General features: G+C 42.8%; 1 protein-coding gene across 8 annotated transcripts in view; it reads right to left on the bottom strand.

The window, feature by feature from the left end:
- Window positions 1-22,919, bottom strand: part of CRACDL (CRACD like) — a 105,778-nt gene that overhangs the window by 33,157 nt on the left and 49,702 nt on the right. For 7 of the 8 annotated variants that reach the window (XM_074332348.2, XM_074332352.2, XM_074332351.2 and 4 more), the window contains 2 exons: window positions 10,118-10,197; window positions 2,665-2,833 (listed from right to left, as the gene is read on the bottom strand). In XM_074332348.2, coding sequence (XP_074188449.2) covers window positions 2,665-2,833; window positions 10,118-10,197 — 249 coding nt within the window. Of the gene's footprint in view, window positions 1-2,664; window positions 2,834-10,117; window positions 10,198-22,919 lie in introns of those variants that run through there. The other variant, XM_074332354.2, reaches the window with a different exon arrangement.

The raw sequence follows: 22,919 nt of genomic DNA, 5'->3' as shown, positions 1-22,919 counted from the left end.
AACTATAAGTATTGGAAAGGTTTAGAAGTAATAATAGCCAACTCGCTACCAATCACCACCCCTGGCAGCCAGACTGTGGTCTCTAAAAACCATTTCTCACTGAAAGGAACTAGAACCCTGTGAAGAAACGGTCGACAACAGGTCTAAGGCAGGAAATACGCTAAGTAAACCTGAGATTTCTCCTAAGAAAGCAAGGACGCTTTCAGAGACAAGTGGGGTCATGTCCAAACAACCCAGGAGCTAATGCAAAGTGATTCCCAATAACATAAGATGGGACAATGTGAACATAAAAATGAATAAAGACTCTCCTGGGTTAAAACAAATCAAATATATGAAAATCCGTGCATTCACCATGATACTCAAGAAAAAAGAGAAGAAAAAACAAAAACTCATTGGCCAGTATCGGAAGCTGAGAGGGCCCCAGGTCATCACTCTGGAGGTGGATCAATCAAAGCATCATTATTCCAAGCACTGTGCTGCCTTTCCGGTACCAATTGTATTTGAGAGCCAGCAAGGTACTGGTGAAGGAAAGGTCTTCTTCACAGAAGAACTGCAGCTGATGCGTGCAGAACGAATGACAGAATTATGAAAACCACCCTTGTGCGATGAAATGATGGATCCAGGCGATGGGTGTTAAAACCACTGGTGGAGGGATCGCAGTGATATCCCCTGAACCCACTGCTCAGTCTTAGAGCCACTAAAAGTGGGACGACCAGAAAGTATGTGCCTGGTGGTGTGAAGTGACAGTAAGTATCCAGCACCATCTCGAGCCTAAATCTAAGTAAATATCTAGATCCATTTAACACTTTACGAGACATGCAGAGAATACAGGAGTGAGCACCATCATGCTAAGCAAAAGCAAAGCCAGAAGACGGGCTATTCCGCACAGCAAATGACCCTGCTTGTCCAGCAGATCAATGGCATGACACAAGCAGGGAGGGGAGGCTCGTATAGATTAAGAGGTTTAAGACGCATAACCACACAGGCACAATAAATGGGTGTCAACTTTTCAAACCCACAGGCTTGCCAGCATGAATGTGCCTTGGCAGATGGGACTCTCCCGCCCATGGTGATGGAAGAGACGTTGCTGCAGAGTCTAGAAGACACACAGACTGACAGAGGGTGGAGAGGTGGCTTTAAGACCTTGCCTGTTCCTCTGCACTGCTCTCTAAAAAGCGTCATGTGTGCTTCCTGAGCCTCACCACGCTCCACCCGCAAGCTTCCTTTCCTAGCGTCAATCCCGCAAACTTTTACCAGTCAGGGAGGGAGGACCAGACTGCTGCTAGGTGCTGGGAATATAAAGATGGAAAGGACACTGTCCCACCTTCCCATGGGTTCTGGTGATAGAGAGGAGATGGACACATGGACAGGCTATTTCACCCCAGCTGGGCCCTCCTGCCACGCTCCTTCCTGTTCCGTGGCCGGAGGGGTCACTCCCAGGCCTGTCTCCCCAACACCAGAACTGTGTGCTGCAGTCAAAGACCGGGGTGGGCGGGGTGAGGGTCAGTTTTCCTGGGGCTGGCCCAGTGAAGACACTGACTAATTCACAATGTTATCCCTATAATGTCTTGCTCCCCAAGAGTTTGGGGCACACTGCCTAAAAATTCTGTGTCCCTCTCCTCTCCGTGCCTCACAAGGTACAATGGGGCACCTGCTCACTGCTAGCTGGAAGGAAAACAACAAAAAATACCTCAAAGAAGAAACTTGAATCTTTCCTCTTCCATAATTTGGTGCCACCAAGTGGTCAGTGTAATTTTTACTCCTTTTTAAAAACCAGAGAGGAGACTGGTGAGGAGGGAGGGGGACAGGACGCCACCACTAGGACGCTGAAGCCCCATGTCAGCGTGGTCAGTTTCCCATTCTTGAGGGTCATTATGACTCTGAAGACTTTTATCATCGGATTAAGAGCCAATGTTGTTTCAAAGAAAACTTAAAAGTTGGCATAGCAACAAACCTGTTTTTTTTTTTTTTTCCTTTCACTCACAGATGTAACTGCTGAAATAACTGGAACATATGTATTGTAACTATATTTTGGTGAAATGCAAATTATAAAAATAAGGATTTCTTCACTAGCTTCCATCAAATTTTATGTCTACTGAGTCTGTTCTTTCTGACAACATTTTGAGATGAGTTTTCTAAGAAGGAACAGGAAAAGCCTCTTTCCGTTCTTTCTTCTCCCTTCTCCCCTCTTCCTGTCTCTGTCTCTTTGAAAATTTTCTTATCAATTTACCCAAAGTTCAAACTTAAAGAGATGTACTTCCCTGGTATAGTATCCAGGTCCTCAATAAGAGTTTCAGGTCAAAATCCATCAGGGTTTGTACCCTCATCTTGTCACTTTCAGCTGTAGGATATTGGGCAAGTTCTCCAACATTTTGCTAAAGCGTGGTGTGCTTGTTGATGAAATGGTATCTTACCTCCTGTCCCACGGCGACTGTAGATGTTCAATATACACAGCACCTGGCACACAGCAGGTACCTAATAATTTCCCTGCAATGTTGTCCCCAACATGTATGAAAAGACAGAAAGCACTTCTATGGGAGAACCTGCCATAGAATTACCTAGGTGGCAAACAGACTTGGAAACGCAGCAAATTACCAAGACAACGGGACAGAGTGTTCGGCGCTCCCGCTCACACAAGCCTCAAGGATGTGAAAAGCAACTTACTCAAGCTCATCCTCTGAGTCATAGCCCACTGGCCCTGACTCGATGGCCATGACCTCACTCTTCGCCTGACTTTGCTTCCAGGTGCTACTTCCTGAGGACGAAGGGGATTCCTTTCTCTTCTTCTTCCCGAAGAACTTCTTAAATGTTTTGAATTTGGATTTTTTCTTTCCTGTGCGGAAGGAATGCATGGGAGGGCTTACCAAGCCTGTGCAAGACGTGCACGAGGAGAGAAAGCAAGATTTCTGTCCACGCATCAATTCTTCGCTCCTGACAAGTCCTTTTGTTAAAGAGAAGTACGTGAAGTAGCCAGGGCACCATTTTTGCACACCCAGAAACAAATTTTGATTTCTGTGCGTTTTAGACATTTAATAAAACAGCCAAGAAAAAACTCTGGCGCATGATCACAGCATCAAAGCACAAGCAATTTTCCTCTCATTTGAAATCAGGCTTTAATCTCTGAAATATACATAGCCCAAAGCAAAAAGTCCTGATGAGGTAAAGGTCATGTCATAACCCAAATTATTTTTCAAAATAATCCCTAAGTGCTTCATTTGGCGCAGATGTGAGCATCAAGGACAGTCAGAGGAGGCCCAGCCTCACGGGCCGTGATGAGCTAACAACATTGGGTGAGAGAAGTCCCAAATGGTGGTGGCAGCACTAAGTCCTACTCTGCCATATTTCCTGGTGGTTAGAATTCGCCACCCAGGATGTGTCCTGCACTTTCACCCACAAACTCTATCATATCCGGATCCCACGATTTCGCGTCAGCAGCTCAGCAGAGTTCATCCCTTTCCTTCTGAATCTTTATAAGGACTAACAACAGAAGGATGCCAATTTGTGGGTTACCAGGATACTGTCTAATGTATCTTGAAAATCTGCCAGAACCATTTATTAGTTTTATAAGTAAATAATTTTGTAAGCTGAATTCCTTTAAAAAAAGAAAAAGAAAAACAGGGTCTTTATATTTGGTTTATATTAACGCCCTCTGGGGAAGTGTGCACGATCTTGCTCTAATGTGGAGAATTAGACTTACTCCAGTAGGAGTTTCTATAGTACCTGAGAGTCGATTATCTGGAAAGACTCCTGTTTTCTGCATTTGCCAGGTCACCATCTGGCCTTTGCAGAAGGTTCACATCTCCGCACGTCTGAACCAGCATGCAGCCTCACTGTCCTTTACAGTCAAAGATGCCACTGCTGGATTTGTGGATGTTGGTGACAGTGGCCACACAGACTCGGAGTCTTACAGCTGAACACATTTGTTTGACTTGCAATGGTTGCTCAGCCATCCACTGGGGGCCTGTTTGTGCTACATTTATTCACCTGCTAGACTTTTTAATTCAAATTCTTTAATGGTGGCAGAGACTATTCAGGTTTTCTACTTTTTGAACCTGTTTTTTTTAAGTTACATTTTTCTAAGAATTTGAGTTTTTTCCAAATTTTCAAATTTATTGACATATAGTTATTAATAATACCCTTATTGTTTTAGCATCCCCATAATTTGTAATCAAGTTCTTTCTCAGCCCAGATACTAATTACGTGTGCTTCCTCTTTTTTCCTTGATTAATTGCACCGGAGGTCTGTCCATTTTATTTGCCTTAAAAAAAAAAAAAAGTTTGGCTTTGTTAATTCTCTCTACTGAATGTTCATTTTACTTATTTTATTTTTTTAAATTTTTTATTGGGGAATATTGGGGAACAGTGTGTTCCTCCAGGGCCCATCAGCTCCAAGTTGTTGTCCTTCAATTAAGTTGTGGAGGGTACAGCTCACTGGCCCATGTGGGAATTGAACCGGCAACCCTACTGTTCAGAGCTCAAACTCTAACCAACTGAGCCATCCGGCTGCCCCCTGAATATTTATTTTTATTGTATTAATTTTGTTCTTATCTTTATTCTTTCCTTCCTCCTACTCTCTTCAGATTTATTTTACTTTTTAAACTTCTTGAGACAAATACTTAGCTTATTAATTTTTAGGCAACTTAATTTATTAATTTTAGGTACTTTCTAAGGACTTGGGGATTTTCTTATCTTTCTTTTACTGATACCTAGCTTAACTGTACTGTAGTCAGACAATATACTCTGTATGATTTGAATCTGTTCAAATTTGTTGAGACTTGTTTTATGGCTCACCATAAATTTATAAGTGTTCTTAGTGTGCTTGAAAATGTATTTTTTTCAATGTTCTATATATGTCATTTAGGATAAGGCCATTCTCTTTTTAATTGTGTTGTCTAAATACTTTATATCTTTAATTTTTAATGCATTTCTTCTATCAATTACTGAGATGCATTAAAAATAACCTGCTCTGGCAGATTTTATCTTTATTTAACTGTCAATTTCTACTCTATAACTTTTGACGTGTTTTGGGGCAGAGAAAGATACATTTATTATTTTGCTGGGGAACCGAGAACCTTTTGTGAAATGTCCTCTTTAATTTTAGTAATACTTTTTGCCTTAATTTTTATTTTGACTGCTATTAATACAGCTATGCCAGCTTCCTTCTGCCCAGTGTTTGCCAGGTACATGTCTTTCTATCCTTTTACCTTCAACTTTTCTGAACCTTTATATTTAAGAGAGTTTGAGTTTAATGATCTTTAACTTCTAACTGGAAAAATTAATGCAATTAGTCTACTCACACTTGCTGTAATTACTGATATGTTAATAAAAACAAGTCCACCATCCTACGAGATTTTCCTTAATATCCTTTTTTGGATTAACTGACTTTAAAAAATTATTCCATTTCTTCCCATTTCTAGTTTGTAAGCTTCGCCTTTAATCTCTGTTATTTCAGTGATTGTCCTAGAAATTATACTACACATTCTATTATAGGACAAGACAAAGAACTTAGAATACCTTAATCCTATTTTTATGGCCTGTTTTTGTTCTTACCTTTAAAAAACCCAAAAGATATTATTCCATGTACATTTAGATGTACCTGCTTGTTTCTCATTTCCTCTGCTCCCTGTTCCTTCTTTGTTTCAGACCTTTCATTTAGGATGATTTTCCTTCTGCCTGAAGCAGATTCCTTCAGAATCCACTTTTGGGAGGGTCTACTCGTGACAAACTGTTGTTGTTTGTCTGAAAATGCTCTTATTTCTCCTTTGTTCCTGAAATACATATTTTCCCAGGTATAACATTCTAGATAGGCAGTTATTTTTCTAAGTGATTCTTTCAATAACATTGAAGCTATTACTTCACTGTTTTGTGGCTTCTCTTGTGTGGCTGAGAAGTCAGTCATCAGGTTTTGTGCCCTTGAAGGTAATGTCTTTTTTTTAAATCAGACTCATTTTAAGATTTTTTTTCCCTTTGTCTTTGATTTTCTATACTTTCACTCTGTATGGATTTTCCTTTTTATTAATCCTTCTTGGGATTCATCGGTTTTCTTAAATCTGTGGATTGGGTCGTCTTTTTTTAAATCAATTCCAGAAAATTCTCAGCTATTCCTTCTTCTCCTGAGACTGTGCTCAAATGTATCTTATACACTTTCACTTATCTCTGTGCCTCTTGTCCTCTCTTCTGTGTTTTCCATCTTTTTACCATTCTGCATACTTTCTTGTGATCTATCTTGAGCTGATATAATCCACTGTTAAACTCACTACTGAGTTTTTAATTGTAATCATTAAACTTATTTCTAGAAAATCCATTTGACTGTTTTTCAAATCTGGTGTATCATTTAAAAAATTACTTTTAAAATTACATACAGTAAAATTCAGTCTTTTTGATGTACATAGAGTTGCGTAATCACCACCAAAATCAAGATACAGAACGCTGCATCGCCCCTCATGATTCCCTTTTATAGCCAAACCCTTCCCCTGCCTTTACCCCTGGAAACCTCTGATAGCTCCTCTGTTCCATAGTTTTGCCTTTTACAGGTAATGTGAGTCCTCCAACTTTGTTCTTTTTACAAATTGTTTTTACTATTCTAATTTTTTTCCTTTTTCATGTAAAATTTCAAATCAGCTTGTCAACATTGGAAAAATATCTTTTTGGGGTTTTGATTGTTCATCTTTACCACCCCTCTGCATCTTCACTAGGTTATTTCAAAGCAAATCATCTCAGATACTATAATCATTTCATCCATATGGATTTGGCTCTTTCCTAAATAAACAAAATCGGACCCTTCATGGAAATCAAATAAATGATTACTGGTCAATATTCTTGATACAGAATATTGAACTGTGTCCCTGCCTTTCATAGCTGACTTATAAACAGTGTACTCTACCCCACATATAATAGTACACCATTCTTTAGCTCAATTTGTGGAGAATTCACATTGTAGCAACACTGATTTGTCCAATCCAGAACAAAATGGTGTCTTAGTTTGGGCTGCTATAATAAAGTACCAGAGACTGGGTGGCTTATAAATAACAAAAATTTATTTCTCACTCTTCTAGAGACCGGAAGTTTGAGATCAGGGTTCCAGCATGGTGGGGTTCTCTTGAGAGCTCTCCTCCTGTTCACACACGGTCAACTTCTCACTGTGTCCTCTGTCCATGGCAGGAAGACAGTGAGTAGCTCTCTGGCCTCTTCTTACAAAGGCAGTAGTTCCATTCATAAGGGCTCTATCCTCTAGATATAATTACCTCTCAAAGACCCCCACCTCCAAATACTGTCACATTGGGATTATGGTTTGAACATATGCATTTTTGAGGGACACTTTTGGTCCATAACACATACATAGCACATCTCTCCCTGTACATAGATCTTTGTTGACTTCTTTAAACAATTTATTTTTTTTGTATTTTTTAGTACCTAGATCCTGTATATATTTTGTTAGGTATATACCTGAATATTTTTTCTTATGGGTGCTATTGTAAAAGGCACATTTTAAATTTCAATCTTTCATTGCTACTATATAGAAATATAATTGACCTTTTTAAAAAAAATACTGACCTTGTATAGTGAAATATTGCTAAACTTGCTTAAGAGTTTTAGGTACTTTTTGGCTATTTTGTATAATCATGTCAACTGCAGTTAGAGGGGGTTTTATTTCTTCTTTCCATCGGTATCCCTTTTCTTTCTTTCTTTTGCCTTAGAGCATTGGGTGGGTACTATAGCACTTTTTATAGTTCCCTGTTCCTCCCAGATATTTTCAAACTTTTATTACCTTCAAACATAAGATGCATGTTTGTTTTTAGCACATATTTGATAATTCTGATATTCGATGCCTTTGTGTCTGTTTCTCTTGTTTCTGCTTTGTGTTAGTTTACTAGGGTTGCTATAAAAGAGTACCACAAAGTGGGTGGCTTAAACAACAGAATTGTTATTGTCCCACTACTGTTCTAGAGGCTAGAAGTCCGAGATCAAAGTGTCTTTGGCATAGTTAGTTCTTTCAAAGTGTAACGGAGAAAGCTGTCCATGTCTGTCCCTTAACTTCTGGGGGTTTACTGACAATATTTGGTGCCTCTTTGCTTGTAGATGCCATCACCCTAGTCTCTGACCTCATCTTCACATGGTGTTCTCCCTGCATGCATGTCTGTGTCCAAATTTCCCCTTTTTATAAGGACATCAGTCACGTAAGATTAGGGCCCCCCCTACTCCAGTATGCCCTTGTGTTATCTTAACTAACTGCATCTGCAAAGACCCAATTTCCAAATAAGGTCACAGTCTGAGAGGAACTGGAGGTTAGGACTTCAACCCCCAATTGAATTTTGGAGGCGCACCATTCAACCCCTAACACATTCTCATTCATGATGCCTTATTGCCTTATATGCCCAGTTATTCCTGATTACGTGTTTGTCTTAACACCGAAGATATTATTCTCCATAATAACTTGAAGTCTAGATAGAAGGCACCTGCCTTTAGATAAGACTGTTTGCTTCTGCAAGGTACCTAGGGTTACATCTAGTCTAGAAATATCAATAGCCAAATTCAAGGGTTGAAATTCTCTGAACTACCCAAGGGGTGCAAACTCAAGCTACAAATCCACACAAGGGTTGATTTACCTCTGGTTCATACTTATTCAGATTTTGCTGCTTCTTGGGCCCCCCGCTTACTGTAAGAAGGGTCTTCAATTAGATGGCCCACCTTGTACAGGCCTGTACTTTGATATCGAACCCTATCCCTCACCTCCAACTCCTGAAGACATAAAAGGGAAATTCAAAATTTCCAAGATTGGTAAATGATCTGAGGGCAAAAGTAGTTTCTATGCTTGCTTGTTTCTCTGGATTACCATTTTCCTTTCATTCTGGCCTCATTATTTCTTATTTTTGAAAAGATTTTTTTAAGAATGCTCTTATCTAGAATTTTCAATTTTATATATATGGAAGGGGTTAGTCTGAATAACTTAGTTCACCATTATTTGATAAAAAGAAGAATACTTAGTTTCTCTCTTCCTTTTTAAAAAACTGATTCTTCATCGTGACCTCTATAAGTACCCCAAACTAGCATTTATAGAGTTTATTTCAGGCTAATGAACTACTTTGTCAAACAGTATTTTCTTGTTTAAAAACAGTAATATTTCAGTGTGCCATAATATGAGAAATTTTTAAACTAATTTTTTTCTCAGGGTTCATTTTAAAAACCACACATTGTATCTTTTTTTTTTTTTTTTTGGCATCTCTTGAAATATGGCAGAGGAAACATACTTCTAATATGAAATAGTGAGAAAAATATATCTATAATATGTAAAATATATCTATAATATATTAATGAAATTTGTATCTGAAGCTAATGGTTACCAACTAGAATTTAATATTGGAAACTGTTCCCCCTGAACTATATATAAAAAAATGACAACTCGCATTTTAACTTTAAATAAGAGAGAGCTGGAGAACTTTGTTACCAAAATAAGGTGAGTATAAATGGCTGATCTTTAGAAAAGGTACATTGTGGGAAGATCAATGTTTTTTAATGTCAATTTTACAAGTCTATCAAGACATAAAGAGCAATATATAAATAGCAGTAAGCCAATCACATAATTGGGTAACTCTTAGGATGTGTTATGAGATGGTGATTCATGGGCCTAGAATTTAGCTCAGTAAAGGATATAATAAGGTCTTCTAAAAGAGGGAAGGACCAAAGGCTTGCTCTTGTTATTATTGTTTCTTCTAGATGGTCAAACCACCTTATATTTTACCCAAACTCTTCATGGTACCTTTAGATGCTCTTGGAAGAGAAATGATTCCATTGCACCTCTCTTCCTTTGCTTTTAAGTCAACCAAACATGGGGACACGCTTACCTCCAGGAATGAGGGAAATGATTCTAACACTCCCACTCCCCGCCCCCATGTTTGACAGAGAAGCAAAGGAAGACTGCCCCTGAGTGGCCTTAAATAGTCTGGGTGTGCTCTGCAATCACAGTGTGAGGGGCCTGGCAGCTGTCTGAGCACGCTGTGAACTGAACCCCCAAATCTCCATGAAGAGAACGCCAAAGGCCTGGCTCCATCAGCCCCTCTCCCTGCCCCATAACCCAACGAGGAGGACTCTTCCCAGAGCAGAGGAAGTGAGGGCCTTACCTGTGCTGTCTTCCCCAAGGCCTTCTGCGGCCTCCCGAAGCTTAAAGTCCATCACCCTCGTGGAAATCATGTCCAGCTCACTAAAACCAGATGGAAATGCATGTTAAGGAAACATGTTTAACAGAAGTTAACAGTGAATAAAATGGTGATGGTGACTGCTACTCGCCCATCACCTCTCTTGCCCACACTCCAGCGAAGACAGATTCCAGGGCGGAATATAGGACAGTACAGCCCAAAACATGTCCACAGCTCAAGGTGAGTAATCACATAGGCATTTATCTAATCACTGACTGGAGCAATTTAACAGAACATAGATAACTGGAACAAAGGCTTCACCAATTTACACAATGCAATTTGGTTCCTTTCTCTCAAAAGTTTTTCAGAAATTACATTTTTCTCGTTTACTGTAGAAAGTTTGGAAGCTACAGAGAATGAAAACCACCCATAGTCCCACCCACCAAGGATAACCACAGTTAATGTTTTAACGTACTTCCTTCCCCATATGTTTTCTATGCCAATATTTATGTGTGCATGCAAACACACCGTATTAGGAAGACTGACTTCTTGGTTTTCTTACTTATACCACATCGTTAAAATTCTTCCTAAGTGTTATTGTAATGGCTACACAATATTTCAATATAAAGCCACACCATCATTGATTTACATTACATTGCTTTTAGAAATGTTTTATTATGAGATAGTTCAAACAGATACAAAAGCACAAAGAATATATAATGAATTTAATATACGGTCACTCTTGTTTCATCTTAACCCGTTCGTTCTCCCTCTCCCACTCTCACTAGGTTATTTCAAAGCAAATCATCCCAGATATTATTATTATTTCATCCATTGGCTTCTTCCTAAATAAAATATCTCTGACTCTTCATGGATATCAAATAAATGATTACTGGTCAATATTCCTGTTATAGAATATTGAACTAACTGTGTTCCTGTCTTCCATAGCTGACTTTTAAACAATGCCCTCTACCCAACTCATACTAACTCACCATTTATTTGGAAAACTATTTTTTTACTGGCAGTTAGTATGAATCCTCACACTTAAAAAGGGAGCCCAAATATTTAATTAACCAATTAACATTTACCACTTGTATACAACACATAACGGGAAGTGATGGGAGAAATACAAGAAAATATTTAACAGAGGAAAGGAGTCACAGATCTGTGCCAGAGCTGGGTCTCATATTTAGGTATCCTTTAATATTAATGTCAAAATGCCCAATTCCTGACCAGCCAATTCCTTAAAAAGTGAACAAAGCTTCATCAACTTTGCCTCTCAATTTTCAAATAATTTGGTTTCATAAAATGTCTGGTCAACAGAATGAAGGGGGAAAAACCCACATAATCATCTCAGTTGATGCAGAACAATCATTCCTGACAAAAAACACTAAAGAAAACTAGGAAGAGAAGGAAACTACCTCAACATAATAAAGTCATACATGAAAAGCCCACAACAACCACCATACTCAAACGGGGGGCAAACTATTAATAAAATCTTTTCCTCTAAGATCAATAACAAGATAAGGAAGCCCATGGTCACCACATCTATTCAACATAATACGTACTTGAAGTTCTTGCCAGAGCAATTAAGCAAGAAAAATAAATAAAAGGCATCCAAATTGAAAAGGGAAAAGTGAAATGATCTCTGTTCACAGATGACATGATCTTATATGTAGAAAACCCTAAAGATTCCAAAATGAATTCAGCAAAGTTGCAGGACACAAAATGAACACACAAAGTCAGTTGTGTTTCTATACGTTAACAATGAACAATCTGAAAAGGAACTTAAGAAAACAATTCCATTCACAGTAGCATCAAAAGGAATAAAACGCCTAGGAATAAACTTAATTAAGATGAGGAAAGACTTGTACGCTGAAAACTATAAAAGTTTGCTGAAATAAATTAAAGGAGATAACAAAGAAAGACTTCTCAGGTTCATGGATGAAAAGACCAATTATTGTTATAATATCTGTACTACCCAAAGCAACCTACAAATTCAATGCAATCATATCAAAATCCCTGATCCCAGTGCTGCTCAATGACACTGTGAGGGGAGGGAGCAGCTACCAGGACATTTGCAGGAAGAGGTAGCAGAGAAGGAAAAGATGGAAAATATGAGAAGCAGGAGAGTGAAAATGGTGAGGAATGGTAACGAGCCACCAACTCTGACCCTGAGTATCATCCTCCACAGTTGTCACTGAGCTAGAAGGTACAAGTGTCAACACTTTCTGTCGCTTGAATTTGGAGTTAACCACAATTGCAATTACTTATCAAGCAGGTAGCATATCATCTGAAGTACTTCATTTAATCCCCAAGAACTTTTAGTATTCCCATTTTGGAACTCTGACCACATATTATATTTGGTAAGTTGATTAACTGACCCAAAGTGGCAAAGCAAAGACACCAACTGATGTCCTCATGTTATACGTAGGTTGGTACACATCTTGTATTGACTGCATGCACTCATGTTGTGCTCATGTTGACTGTACCCCCAACATGGATGGACAGGCACCTGGGAGGCCTGGGGTACAATGAAGGATGAGACTGATGTGGTCCCTGCCTCGTGCAGGTGCTGCCCCAGTGAAGGGGAGAGTCATGAGCTGTCCCCAGAGGGGCTTAAGGGAAGCTGGGACATCCAAAAGACACCAATCTCCCATCAAAATGGCTCTTCCTGCCAAGCAGCCCCTTTCCAGGGTCGGGCCAGGGCCCAGAGGCTGAGGAAATCCCAGAAGCCCATCCGCTAGGTCTGACAGGGTATCCAAGCCTGAGGGAAGGCATGTGCAGCTGCCATGATAGGTTACCTAACACTCCTGAGAAAGAAACCATGATGTTCCCTTCAAAATGTCCATTCACCTCTACACATTGTAATTAAACATTCCTTGCTGGGAAGTGCTGAGACCATGGAGGTGCATGTGAGGGTGTGTGCACAACAGTGTGGGTGTGAAGGGCGCCCCACCCACTGAGTGTGGAGCAGATCCAGAAGCTCACTCTTGCTTCTCCTGGGTTGGATGACGTTGGTGCTATCACAGCAACAGGGGACGGAGGGTTCAGGAGCAGGCAGGAATGTGGGAGGCCCGAGAGGACGGCCCAGTCCTCAACGTCTTTGGTACATCCTGCTGGGGCCCAGGCGCAGAGCATCGCCAGATGCCAAGGCTGCTGACAGACTCGCACGTGTTGGCAAAAGCCACTCCACAGATGAAGGGACCACTAAACAGGCTCACCTCACCTTAAAACCTGCTTGTGTTTTATGCTCCAAACACCTTCACAAGAGTCAACAGGGTACAGAGAAAAGGGGCCACAACTTAGAAGTCAGGCAGTCCTGGGGTCGAGCCCTCAGCCTAACAGTCACCCGCACCGAACCTCAGTTTCCTCATCTACAAAATGGGGATAATAATCCTTTAATTACCTGGGATGGTGAGAACACAGTACACACAAATACTTGCTGAGAACAGCGGTCGGTTTCCGTGGCTTGTTCGTCACCATGTGCTCAGGTCTCTGCACAGATGCAGACAGGAACACACGCCTGGTAGCACATCTGAAGACAGTGTCCTGTGCAAATGGCTCACTTCACAGCCACCATTATTAGTCAAAGGATCAAGACACCTGGATCAAGAGCTTCCCAATGTCCTGATGGACCACGAGTAACACTGCCACCAAGTAACAGAGGAAAATTCCAGGCCTTGGAGGCTGCCGGCCCTCTGAGATTGCAGAGTGTGCAGATGGAGGACGGTCCCCTTCACTGGGACACTCCAGGTGAAAACCTTCCATTGCTGGTACAATGGGGTATCTTGTCTGCTGGGCCCAATGACTTCCCCTTCCCCGAGGCAATGTCAAGGACAAGCCATAATCAGAAAGGCCATGTGGCAAATACCCACCATCTCCCCACATCCCTTTGTTTCTCACTGGAACTCAAGGTTCAAGTCAGGCTGCCCCACTGTCCCCCTCGGCTGTCCCCAGCTGCTGTCGCCTACCTGCCCCACACTATTGCTCTGACAGCTCAAGTACAAGTAAAGGCAAACTTAGTCTTTCAATCTGAACCTGAGGGGCCCCTTCAGGAGTTCTAATTAACTCAACAGGGTACTGAGTCTCTGGCCCCTGCAGCAGTTCACAGCACTCATCAGTGTGTATCTGGGTGCCCACAGAACCCAGGGAGTCTTGTATTCAAGAAGGCTCCCCAGGGGGAGCTGGCCCACTCCCTCTCCCTGAACCCTAACTGGAACCACAGGCTTCTTCCCAGCTTACAGAAGAATGCCACTGTTTGATGCAGCTTATACGAAAAAGCTGACAAGAGATTATTCATGAGAAGAACGAGAATAGGTTTTAATGTGGTGTTTTAAAAGTTTCAATCCATTATGTTTATCTACACAATATGAAAAAAAAATCTGTAACTTAATTACATACCTCTGAGCATGTAATTATGCATGAAAGCCGTAGCGTTCACCCCTGCAGACCCGCTAATTCCACAGCACGCTCCGGGCCATGGGTACATCCCTGCGGTCTTGTCTCCCAGCCCCCATACCTTTCTCCACAACACTCACTGAGGCTGTCCACGGGGGCTCGTTGGTGAGGTGTCTGCCTAACACGCCCCTCCCTTCCCACACTGTGTGCTGGCGAGAGTGAGCTTCACGCCTGTATACCCACTGCTCTCTTCAGCACCTAGGACAGTGCCAGGAGCACGGAACTGAGTGCGACACATGAACCGGACAGGTGACAACACCTGGGGAACTTCTGGAGATGACAGATCTGGGTACAGATGAAACGAAAAGCAACAGTGAAGTCATTGATCAGGTCCCAGAAATGGATCTAGTTTTACAATCCAACCGAAGACATAGGAAGTCGTCCAGGAAATTACTGATGCCCGACTTTGTAAAAAGTGAACCATCCTTATTGTGACCCTTCTCGATCTACATGGGAATTGAAAGAAGCTGTCTTTTCTTCACAGAGCAACGGGACTTTTAAAGAGATGAACAACAGAGGTAAATTTGCACAGAAGTGCAGGCATTTTAGTAAGGCCAATCTGTGTGCATTTCTCTTATGCTTTTTCCAGTGCCTGTGGCTGCTTGTTATGGAGAAGCTGATTCCTCCTTGGCCTGTGTGGCTGTATCTGAGGGTCCCATGGTGAGTGATGGGAAATAAAATTAAGTCACTTTTAAGAAGCTTAAAAGATCCATAGATGTAGTTCATTTTGTTTAAAAGCAAATCAAAACAAATCTGAATACCAGTCAGTGTTCCTGTGCCAAATCAGCTGAAGAGCCCAGACCACTTCCAGACACCTGTCTTGAAATGATCATCCAACCAGTGGAGTCTTTTACTTTTCAATGTTCCTAAAAATGAGATAACACTGAGAGAGCCTTCGGGGTCTTAGGTCTTGCTCGTCTTCCTAGAGGGAGCAGGGCACAGGGGCTCTACCTTCTCCATCTTCACATGGGGCTCAGCATTTGACCACAAAAAGTGCCTAACAGAGGGCTGGCCCAGTGGCTCAGGTGGTTGGGGCTCTGTGCTCCTAATTCCGAAGGCTGCCGGTTCAATTCCCACATGGGCCAGTGAGCTCTCAACCACAAGGTTGCTGGTTCAACTCCTCGAGTCCCGCAAGGGATGGTGGGCTGCACCCCCTTCAACTAAAATTGAACACGGCACCTTGAGCTGAGCTGTCACTGAGCTCCCGGATGGCTCAGTCAGTTGGAGCACGTCCTCTCAACCACAAGGTTGCTGGTTCGACTCCCGCAAGGGATGGTGGGCTGTGCCCCCTTCAACTAGAAACGGCAACTGGACCTGGGGCTGAGCTGCGCCCTCCACAACTAAGATTGAAAGGACAACCTGACCTGGAAAAAGTCCTGGAAGTATACACTGTTCCTCAATAAACAGTGTTCCCCCTCCCCAACTAAAGAAAAAAAAAAGTGCCTAACAGACATTTGCAGAATGAATGAACCAACAGATATGCCACATAACGCACCTGTTGTTCTTGAACTTCAGAAGTGTTAGTGACCCTAAAGACCATTCTTTGATTATTAACATATGTGCACCTAACAACAGAGCCTAACTTGAAAACCATTCAGCCCCCATTTAACGCATGTGTTTGAGCGTGTATAGTGGTGTGTGTATTTGGGTGGGTGATGGGTGGGAAAGATTGCTGCTGCCTTCCTGGAAATGGGAACAATAACGGAACTGACATCCCTTGGGACTAAAGACTATTCCTGACATCCTACATGGGCAACCACTCTTTTGTTCTCTTCAGATCCCCTGGAGACATAACTTGCCTCTAGCCAGCTTTTATCTGCTGGTCACACAACCCGTCCCGTCTCCAGGACTGTGTGGTGTTTCTGATGGACGTCATAGCATCTCGACGCCCACCATTCCCAAGTGGCCTACTGATCAATGTGTCTGCCATCTAAGTCCTTGAAGGCTAACTGAATAGTAACATCCAGTCCAATTGTCTATCTCTCTGTCTTTATAGAAGGTCTGTCATAAGCTGCTGGGGCAAAACTATTCACCAGAATACAAAACAGAAGGAGTGGCCATGGCAGAGAAAACAAAATACATTGCAGAGCACTTGCAACTCAGGGGAACAGGGCAGAGGACTCAGTGGTCTAGAATGTAAGCCAAAAAAAGCACCGAACATGGTGATGTAATGCCATAAAGAAGTAAATATAGACATGGATAATCGAAGGAGAATATGCCAGATACGTAACATTATAAGAAAGCAGCCCTGTGGGGCAGAATATTCAAATACACTTGCTGAGGGAAGCACTTATTAAATTTACAATAACCAAGGTCAATGGGCCTTAGTATCCTGACTTTGTGACTTTTAAATACCAGCTGATCTAGCCTCAGAGAGCTGTAGAAAGACCGACAGTCACCTTTAGCTCACCTTGCTCTTCCCCTGGCTGGATTGAGGAGGTGACCTAACCTACATAAGGTCAGCTTTAGGGGCGACTAGGTTAAAAAAATTCTTTCATTTGATGTCCTTGAACTTCCCCTCTAACATCCTCCCTCTGTCTTCTGTCCCTGGCAGGGGCCTGCTTCTGTCCTGCATCATCTCCAGGTTCTCTGTACTCACCAACTTTCAGGTCAGTGATGGCAATATTATCCTCTCAGAGGCAGCTGGTAATCCATTAGGAAAATATGATAATTATTAACATATGTGTAAATATCCAGAATAGGCAAATCCCTAGAGAAGGAAAGCGGATGTGTGTTTGTCTAGGGCTGGGGAGTGGGGTGCTGGGAGAAGGGAGACGGGGAGTGAGTGCTAATGGCCACAATGTTTCTTTAGGGGCAGATGAATTTGTTCTAAAATTAGATTGTGTTCATAGTTGCACAACTCTGTAAATATATTAAAATCTACTGACAATACACTTTAAACAGATGAACTCCTTGGTACGAAATAATATGTCAATAAAGCTGTTGAGAGAAAAGTGTTACCAGAAAACAAAAAAGGTTAAATAAAGGCATTTTTGGACAAGAAGACAGGATGCAATTTGTCTCCAGCAATCCCACACTAAAACAAATATTAAAGGAGGAAGGGTGTGATCTCAGGTGGAAACTTGGAGATGTGGGTAGGAATGGAGAGCAATATACATGTGGGTAAATCTAAATATGGATGAGACGAGGAGGCAGCCTGGACTTCAACCAGAGGCCCTGTACACAGTGGCATAAATGTGTGCTGTGGCCCTACTCGCCCTCCCCCCTCAACGTTCCACTTCCTTCCAGCCCAGGGCCTTTACAGATGTCGTTCCCTCTGCTTCAACATGCTCTTCCCTGCCCTTATGCTCCACTTCCTTCTTATAAACTCCTACTCATCCTTCAGATAGCAGCTTCTATTCCTCTTCCCTGAGGAGCTTGACACACCCCTTCAGGACCTCCCACAATGCACTGTGAGAATGCCTGGACCTCTGGTCCACAGGACTTACCGGTTTTAATCATCTGCAAGTCTCCATGACTTTGATCCAGTTCCCCTGTATAAAGTTAAGCCCGCTTACATTCCCTATACGTTTATCAATTTTTTCCTTTTCTTGGGGAAAAAGCCAAAAATAAACTGTGACTTAACTATTATTTTCTAGTGAGTCACCAGAATCTGCTTGTACCTTTCTTAGCAAAATAAGTTTCACATTACTGAGGCAAATGCAATGTGTCATGCTTGCAAAGTTCCTGTGAGAAATCCCTTTTGAAAACTGGGCCAGCTTACGGCTTCATGCTGGATATTATCGCCCTCAAGAGCAGAGCCCCAAAGTGGAGTGGTGTCCAGACTGGACCTCCCCACAGCCAACCACTGGCCTCGAAGGTGCCAGAGGACCTCCAGGCCTTTGAAGCAGACATCTCGATGTGTCTGCGTAAAACCTTCTCTGTCCACCTGTCATAAAAGACAGGGAGGAGAAAGGGACAGATGTACTATGACATACGGGAGAAAAGAAAACAAAGAAATCTCATAGGCAAAGGGCTGAAACCAGAGACCTCAGATGTCGAGTCTTAGGGTTCTGAGTAGGGCAGGAGGGGAGACTAAAGGACCTTAGAGGGTGGTCAGTTTAGAAGTTTCCTAGTGCTCTGTAGTTGTTTATCTTATAAAAAAGAACAAACAGCTAAAATTAGACATGGCCTAGAGAGTGAGTCATTCCCTATCTTGCTAAGTATGTAAAACTTGAAGACTAACTGCTTAAGGACAGGGAATATGGACCAGCATGGTACTGCCACACAGCAGGAGCTCAATAAATACAGCAGGTCCTTGAATAATGTCATTTTGTTCAACATCATTCTGTTATAACGTTGATGAGGTGCCGCAAGAACGTAATTCTTGTTTATATCAATTAGCTTGTGGTAAAACAGGTTTCATTATGTGCCATTTTGCTTAATGTCACAGAACCTATTGACCTTAAGTGAGGCCCTATTGTATTGTTAAATGAATGAATGAATGAACCAGAGGCACTTATAGCACCTGCTAGACAAGTGAGTCACCTCCTGATAAAAATGAGACAGCATCAACTATTAAATCTTAGTTCCCAAGGCCACCTAGCATGCCACCATCTTGAGGACAAACTTCCTTCAAAATCCATGACTTGGCTAAACTACGTCATATTTCTTTAGCTTGAGTGTTTCTTGTCCTTTGTCCTCCTTTAGACATCACCTACCTTATAAGCATGCAGAGCTGAAGCTCAATGGCCTTTGGGAGTGAAGGACTAGGGATGCAGGGGACGTCCCGTTCCAGATGCCTTGTTCCCACCCTCAGGCTTCCCTCCAGCCATGGGCCGGGCAGGGAGAGTGAGGAAATCCAGAGACAATGAGTCACTGGGCCACAACTCACTAGGCTGTTTCTTTGCAAAGAAACAACAGAGAGCTCCATTCAAACAAACTCAGTCATCCACAAGATAAACAGGACAGTTTGTAAGCACAGGATAGTATCTCACATAAGACAAACTACACCATTTTCTGAAACTTACATAACAGCTGATTTCATGGTATTCAGAGCCCTTGTGCATGGGCAAATTGATAGTTACTTAGCCAGGGATGTGTACAGCTGCCAGTGCAGCATATATGCATATACTCACACACGAGAACCTGCATTCCCATAGGCAGCCTAAGCCTTCGTGAACACTGCTCAAAAAGCCTCATGCTTCAGACTGCGATGCTTGATGGCTTTCGCAGGAGTAAACTGTTTCACTCATCCAGAAGTGAATGTTTTCACAGGAAACTTGAAACACATTAGTCTAGACATTAGGTTATTAGAGTAAAATAAAATTATCAGAGACTTACAAAACCACCATTTCAAAAATAGGCAAGGGTTAAGAGCTTCAAACTTCACAACCTTGGTTTAGAAATTGTATCTGCATAATTCTTGGGAAAATATAATGTACATTCATTCTAATGCTGAGGGTATCTTGCCAAGATGCTGTCTGACTTGGAAACTTTCAATCTTGGAGTGACAGCTGTACCTTGTGCTGATGGCTGCACACACACACACATGACAAATGGGACACCAGAGCCCAGGGCACAGGAAAGATTTATTAGGGCTGCTTTATTTTTAACTTCATGAGTTGACAGAGGTAATAAACTCCCCTTTTTATGTATGTGTACCAAAAATAATGACAGAAGAAAGTTCTTAAGGCATCATTTATAGAGGATGTTCCATGTGTGATTGGCGTTTCTACAGCACGGCAGATGCAGATTTTTTTTTAGTAGGAAGTCAAGCTGCAAAGCCTATTAATAAGGAGGCATAACACCACCATTCTATTCTGAACCATTCAAAATAGGCAGCATCAGACAATGAGGTAGAATAATTACCAGTTTTTTGTTTTTTTTATGTAACAATAACCATGATGATGGCTTCCACACATGGGGCTTCACACAGTACAAAGGCCTGTGTTCACAAGGGATCCGTACGTTGTTGGGTTACTGTCCCCATGTAACAAAAGAAAAAAGTGAGGCTCGGGGTGGGGGGACTGTCTGTCCCAAGTCCCCACGCATCCCCCACACTGCCAGGATGTGTGTTGTTGAAGACACAACATCAATTTCCCAAGACCGTGCTGTGCAGCCCACACGATGTGCAGATGTGAAACTACCTGGATCGACAGAGGCCGCCATACTGGGCACTTCCCATGTGGTGTACGGGACACGCAATGTGTTTACTTACACTGAGCAAATGGATTTCCAGCACACCATAGCCCTACGCCACTGTGTACTACTGTGACAGGAGCAAAATGCACTGAGAGCTCACGTGCTACAGGGTGAGACAGCACTGGCCTCTGCTCGGCAGATTCCCTCCCATGGCGAGGCTGGCAGTTACGAGCAAGCCCTTTGGTGCTGACCTTTAGGTAACAGGACTAATTCTAAGGGCCTTTAACTTTCACCTCTGCTGCCTTCCCTCCACATCAGGTATACAGACTGTGCCACGTGGACCCAAGTTACTGGCATGGGATATTGAGAGTAAAATGCTCTCTTTCCTAATCCTCTCCCCCACTCCTTCTCCCTTCCCTTCATTCTCCCCACCCACCAGCACCACCTCCACCCTCTGCTCCCCTTTCTCGTTCAGCATATGTGTACATGTATGTTACAAAGAAAACAAAATCATTATGTTGCGCCGGAACTCATACAATTCAAGGAGATCAAATAATGTCTGTAAGGAAGGAGGTCACAAACGTACTGGAACACAGGATGACAGATGCTTTCTGCCCCCCCCTCCCCCCCGGAAGGTACATGTGGCTCCTCCTCGCCTGGTCCTCCCCTTCACTGAACAATTATGGCCCCACAGCCCAAGCGGGCACTTAAATGAGTTAGAGAGGCTGTTTACAAGGGTCAGGAATGAGTTGACAACTTCAAAACCTTCCCTTTGCTGTGTGTTGTACCGTTAACCTTGAGAAGCGGTGCCTGCCCGCGATGTGTCCTTTTCTTGTTACTATCCCAAAGTGATGGCATAAAGAGTCCAACAATCACCATGAGTTACATTGATCTTTAGCCAAAACAAACAAACCAGTGCAAAGAGCAGCTGTAGATCATGTAGCCACATTGAAAGTTTTTCAAATTCTTTCCAGTTGGGCATACTCCATGGGAACACCAAAATGAAATGCACGGGCAGTGCCCTGCTGGGGCTCCACAGGTGGGCAGCATAAGCTGCTGGGCTGGGTGGAAGGCACTCTGCCTCAGGCCACATGGGGTTGGTCACTTCCGGAAAAGAGCAAGTGATTCCAGGGCTCCTGGAAGGGGTGATGCAGTCGGGGTGCCTTCTGCTCTGGTCTGGGGTCAGCACGTCATTGTCACCATTTGTCACCCCATCACCCCACTTTTAGAGGTGGCAGAGGTGCTGGTGTTTTCTACTTTTCAGTGCTACTTCCAACAGGAGTCACTGACTCAGACCCTCTGCTCATTAAGGCAACTGTCCCTTGACCCATCTGGGAGGATATTAAGGTATCTTTCCCCCAAACAATTCCACTCTGGACTGGCTAGATGCCTTGTTGTTCATCTCACTCCTACCTGGGGCCCATGTACTATGGGGCAAACATGGTTCACATAACAAGCATTTCATGAGCTCAAACCACATATGTAGAAATACCAGCATCGTCATTTCCCAGAGTGCTTTTCGCTTTTACACAGCTGCTTTTATGCGCCTCACTGTCAGGGATGGGCATGGCCCCCAGGCCACTTACAGCACAAGTCACAGGAGAGAGTGTGGTCCCGTCCCTCACTCAGCAGATGCAGACACAGGGGCAGACAAAGACTCGGCTGCTCGCTCAGGTTCATGGTTAGTTAGTGGCAAAGGCACAACTAGACGCCGCCTGACTTCCAAACTCCTAGTTCTCTGCTCTTTCTCACACAAGTAATGCATTCCAAGTAATGCAACCCAGGAACGTAATCACTCCTGGCTTTACCATCTCCAACGGTGTGCTCCTCAGGAGATAACAGTGACGTCTGTCAACTGCTATGCACAGTGGTCCCTGCTACCTCTCACCGAGGGAAGAGGCGCAGGCCCCAGCTGTCAGGGACAGAGCACAAGGGAGTGCGACACGTCTGGGAGAGTGGGCTGTGGTCCCAACATTCTCTCAGCTGGCTGGCACTGGGTAGAACCACGCTCAAGGACTGTGTGGCCTAACATACAGAGAGACAGCAATGACTGAACACAGAGCATCGAGAATCACTGGGAAATGACACGCTGCGGGAGACTAAAGAAATGGACTGAGGCACTGAGGACAGAAATAAAGAGGTGCCACACAGAGCAAGTATCTGCAATTATAAAAAATAAACATGACACGAACCAGGGACACGTGACTCCATTTGTCATGACGTAAATGTGGCCTGCCTGCTT

Source organism: Rhinolophus sinicus, chromosome 2, assembly GCF_057876585.1.
Source record: "Rhinolophus sinicus isolate RSI-liver-muscle chromosome 2, RSI-T2T, whole genome shotgun sequence".
Lineage (NCBI taxonomy): Eukaryota > Metazoa > Chordata > Mammalia > Chiroptera > Rhinolophidae > Rhinolophus > Rhinolophus sinicus.
The sequence above is the reverse complement of the archived record's forward strand: the minus strand, read 5'-3'. Positions and strand labels throughout refer to the sequence as shown.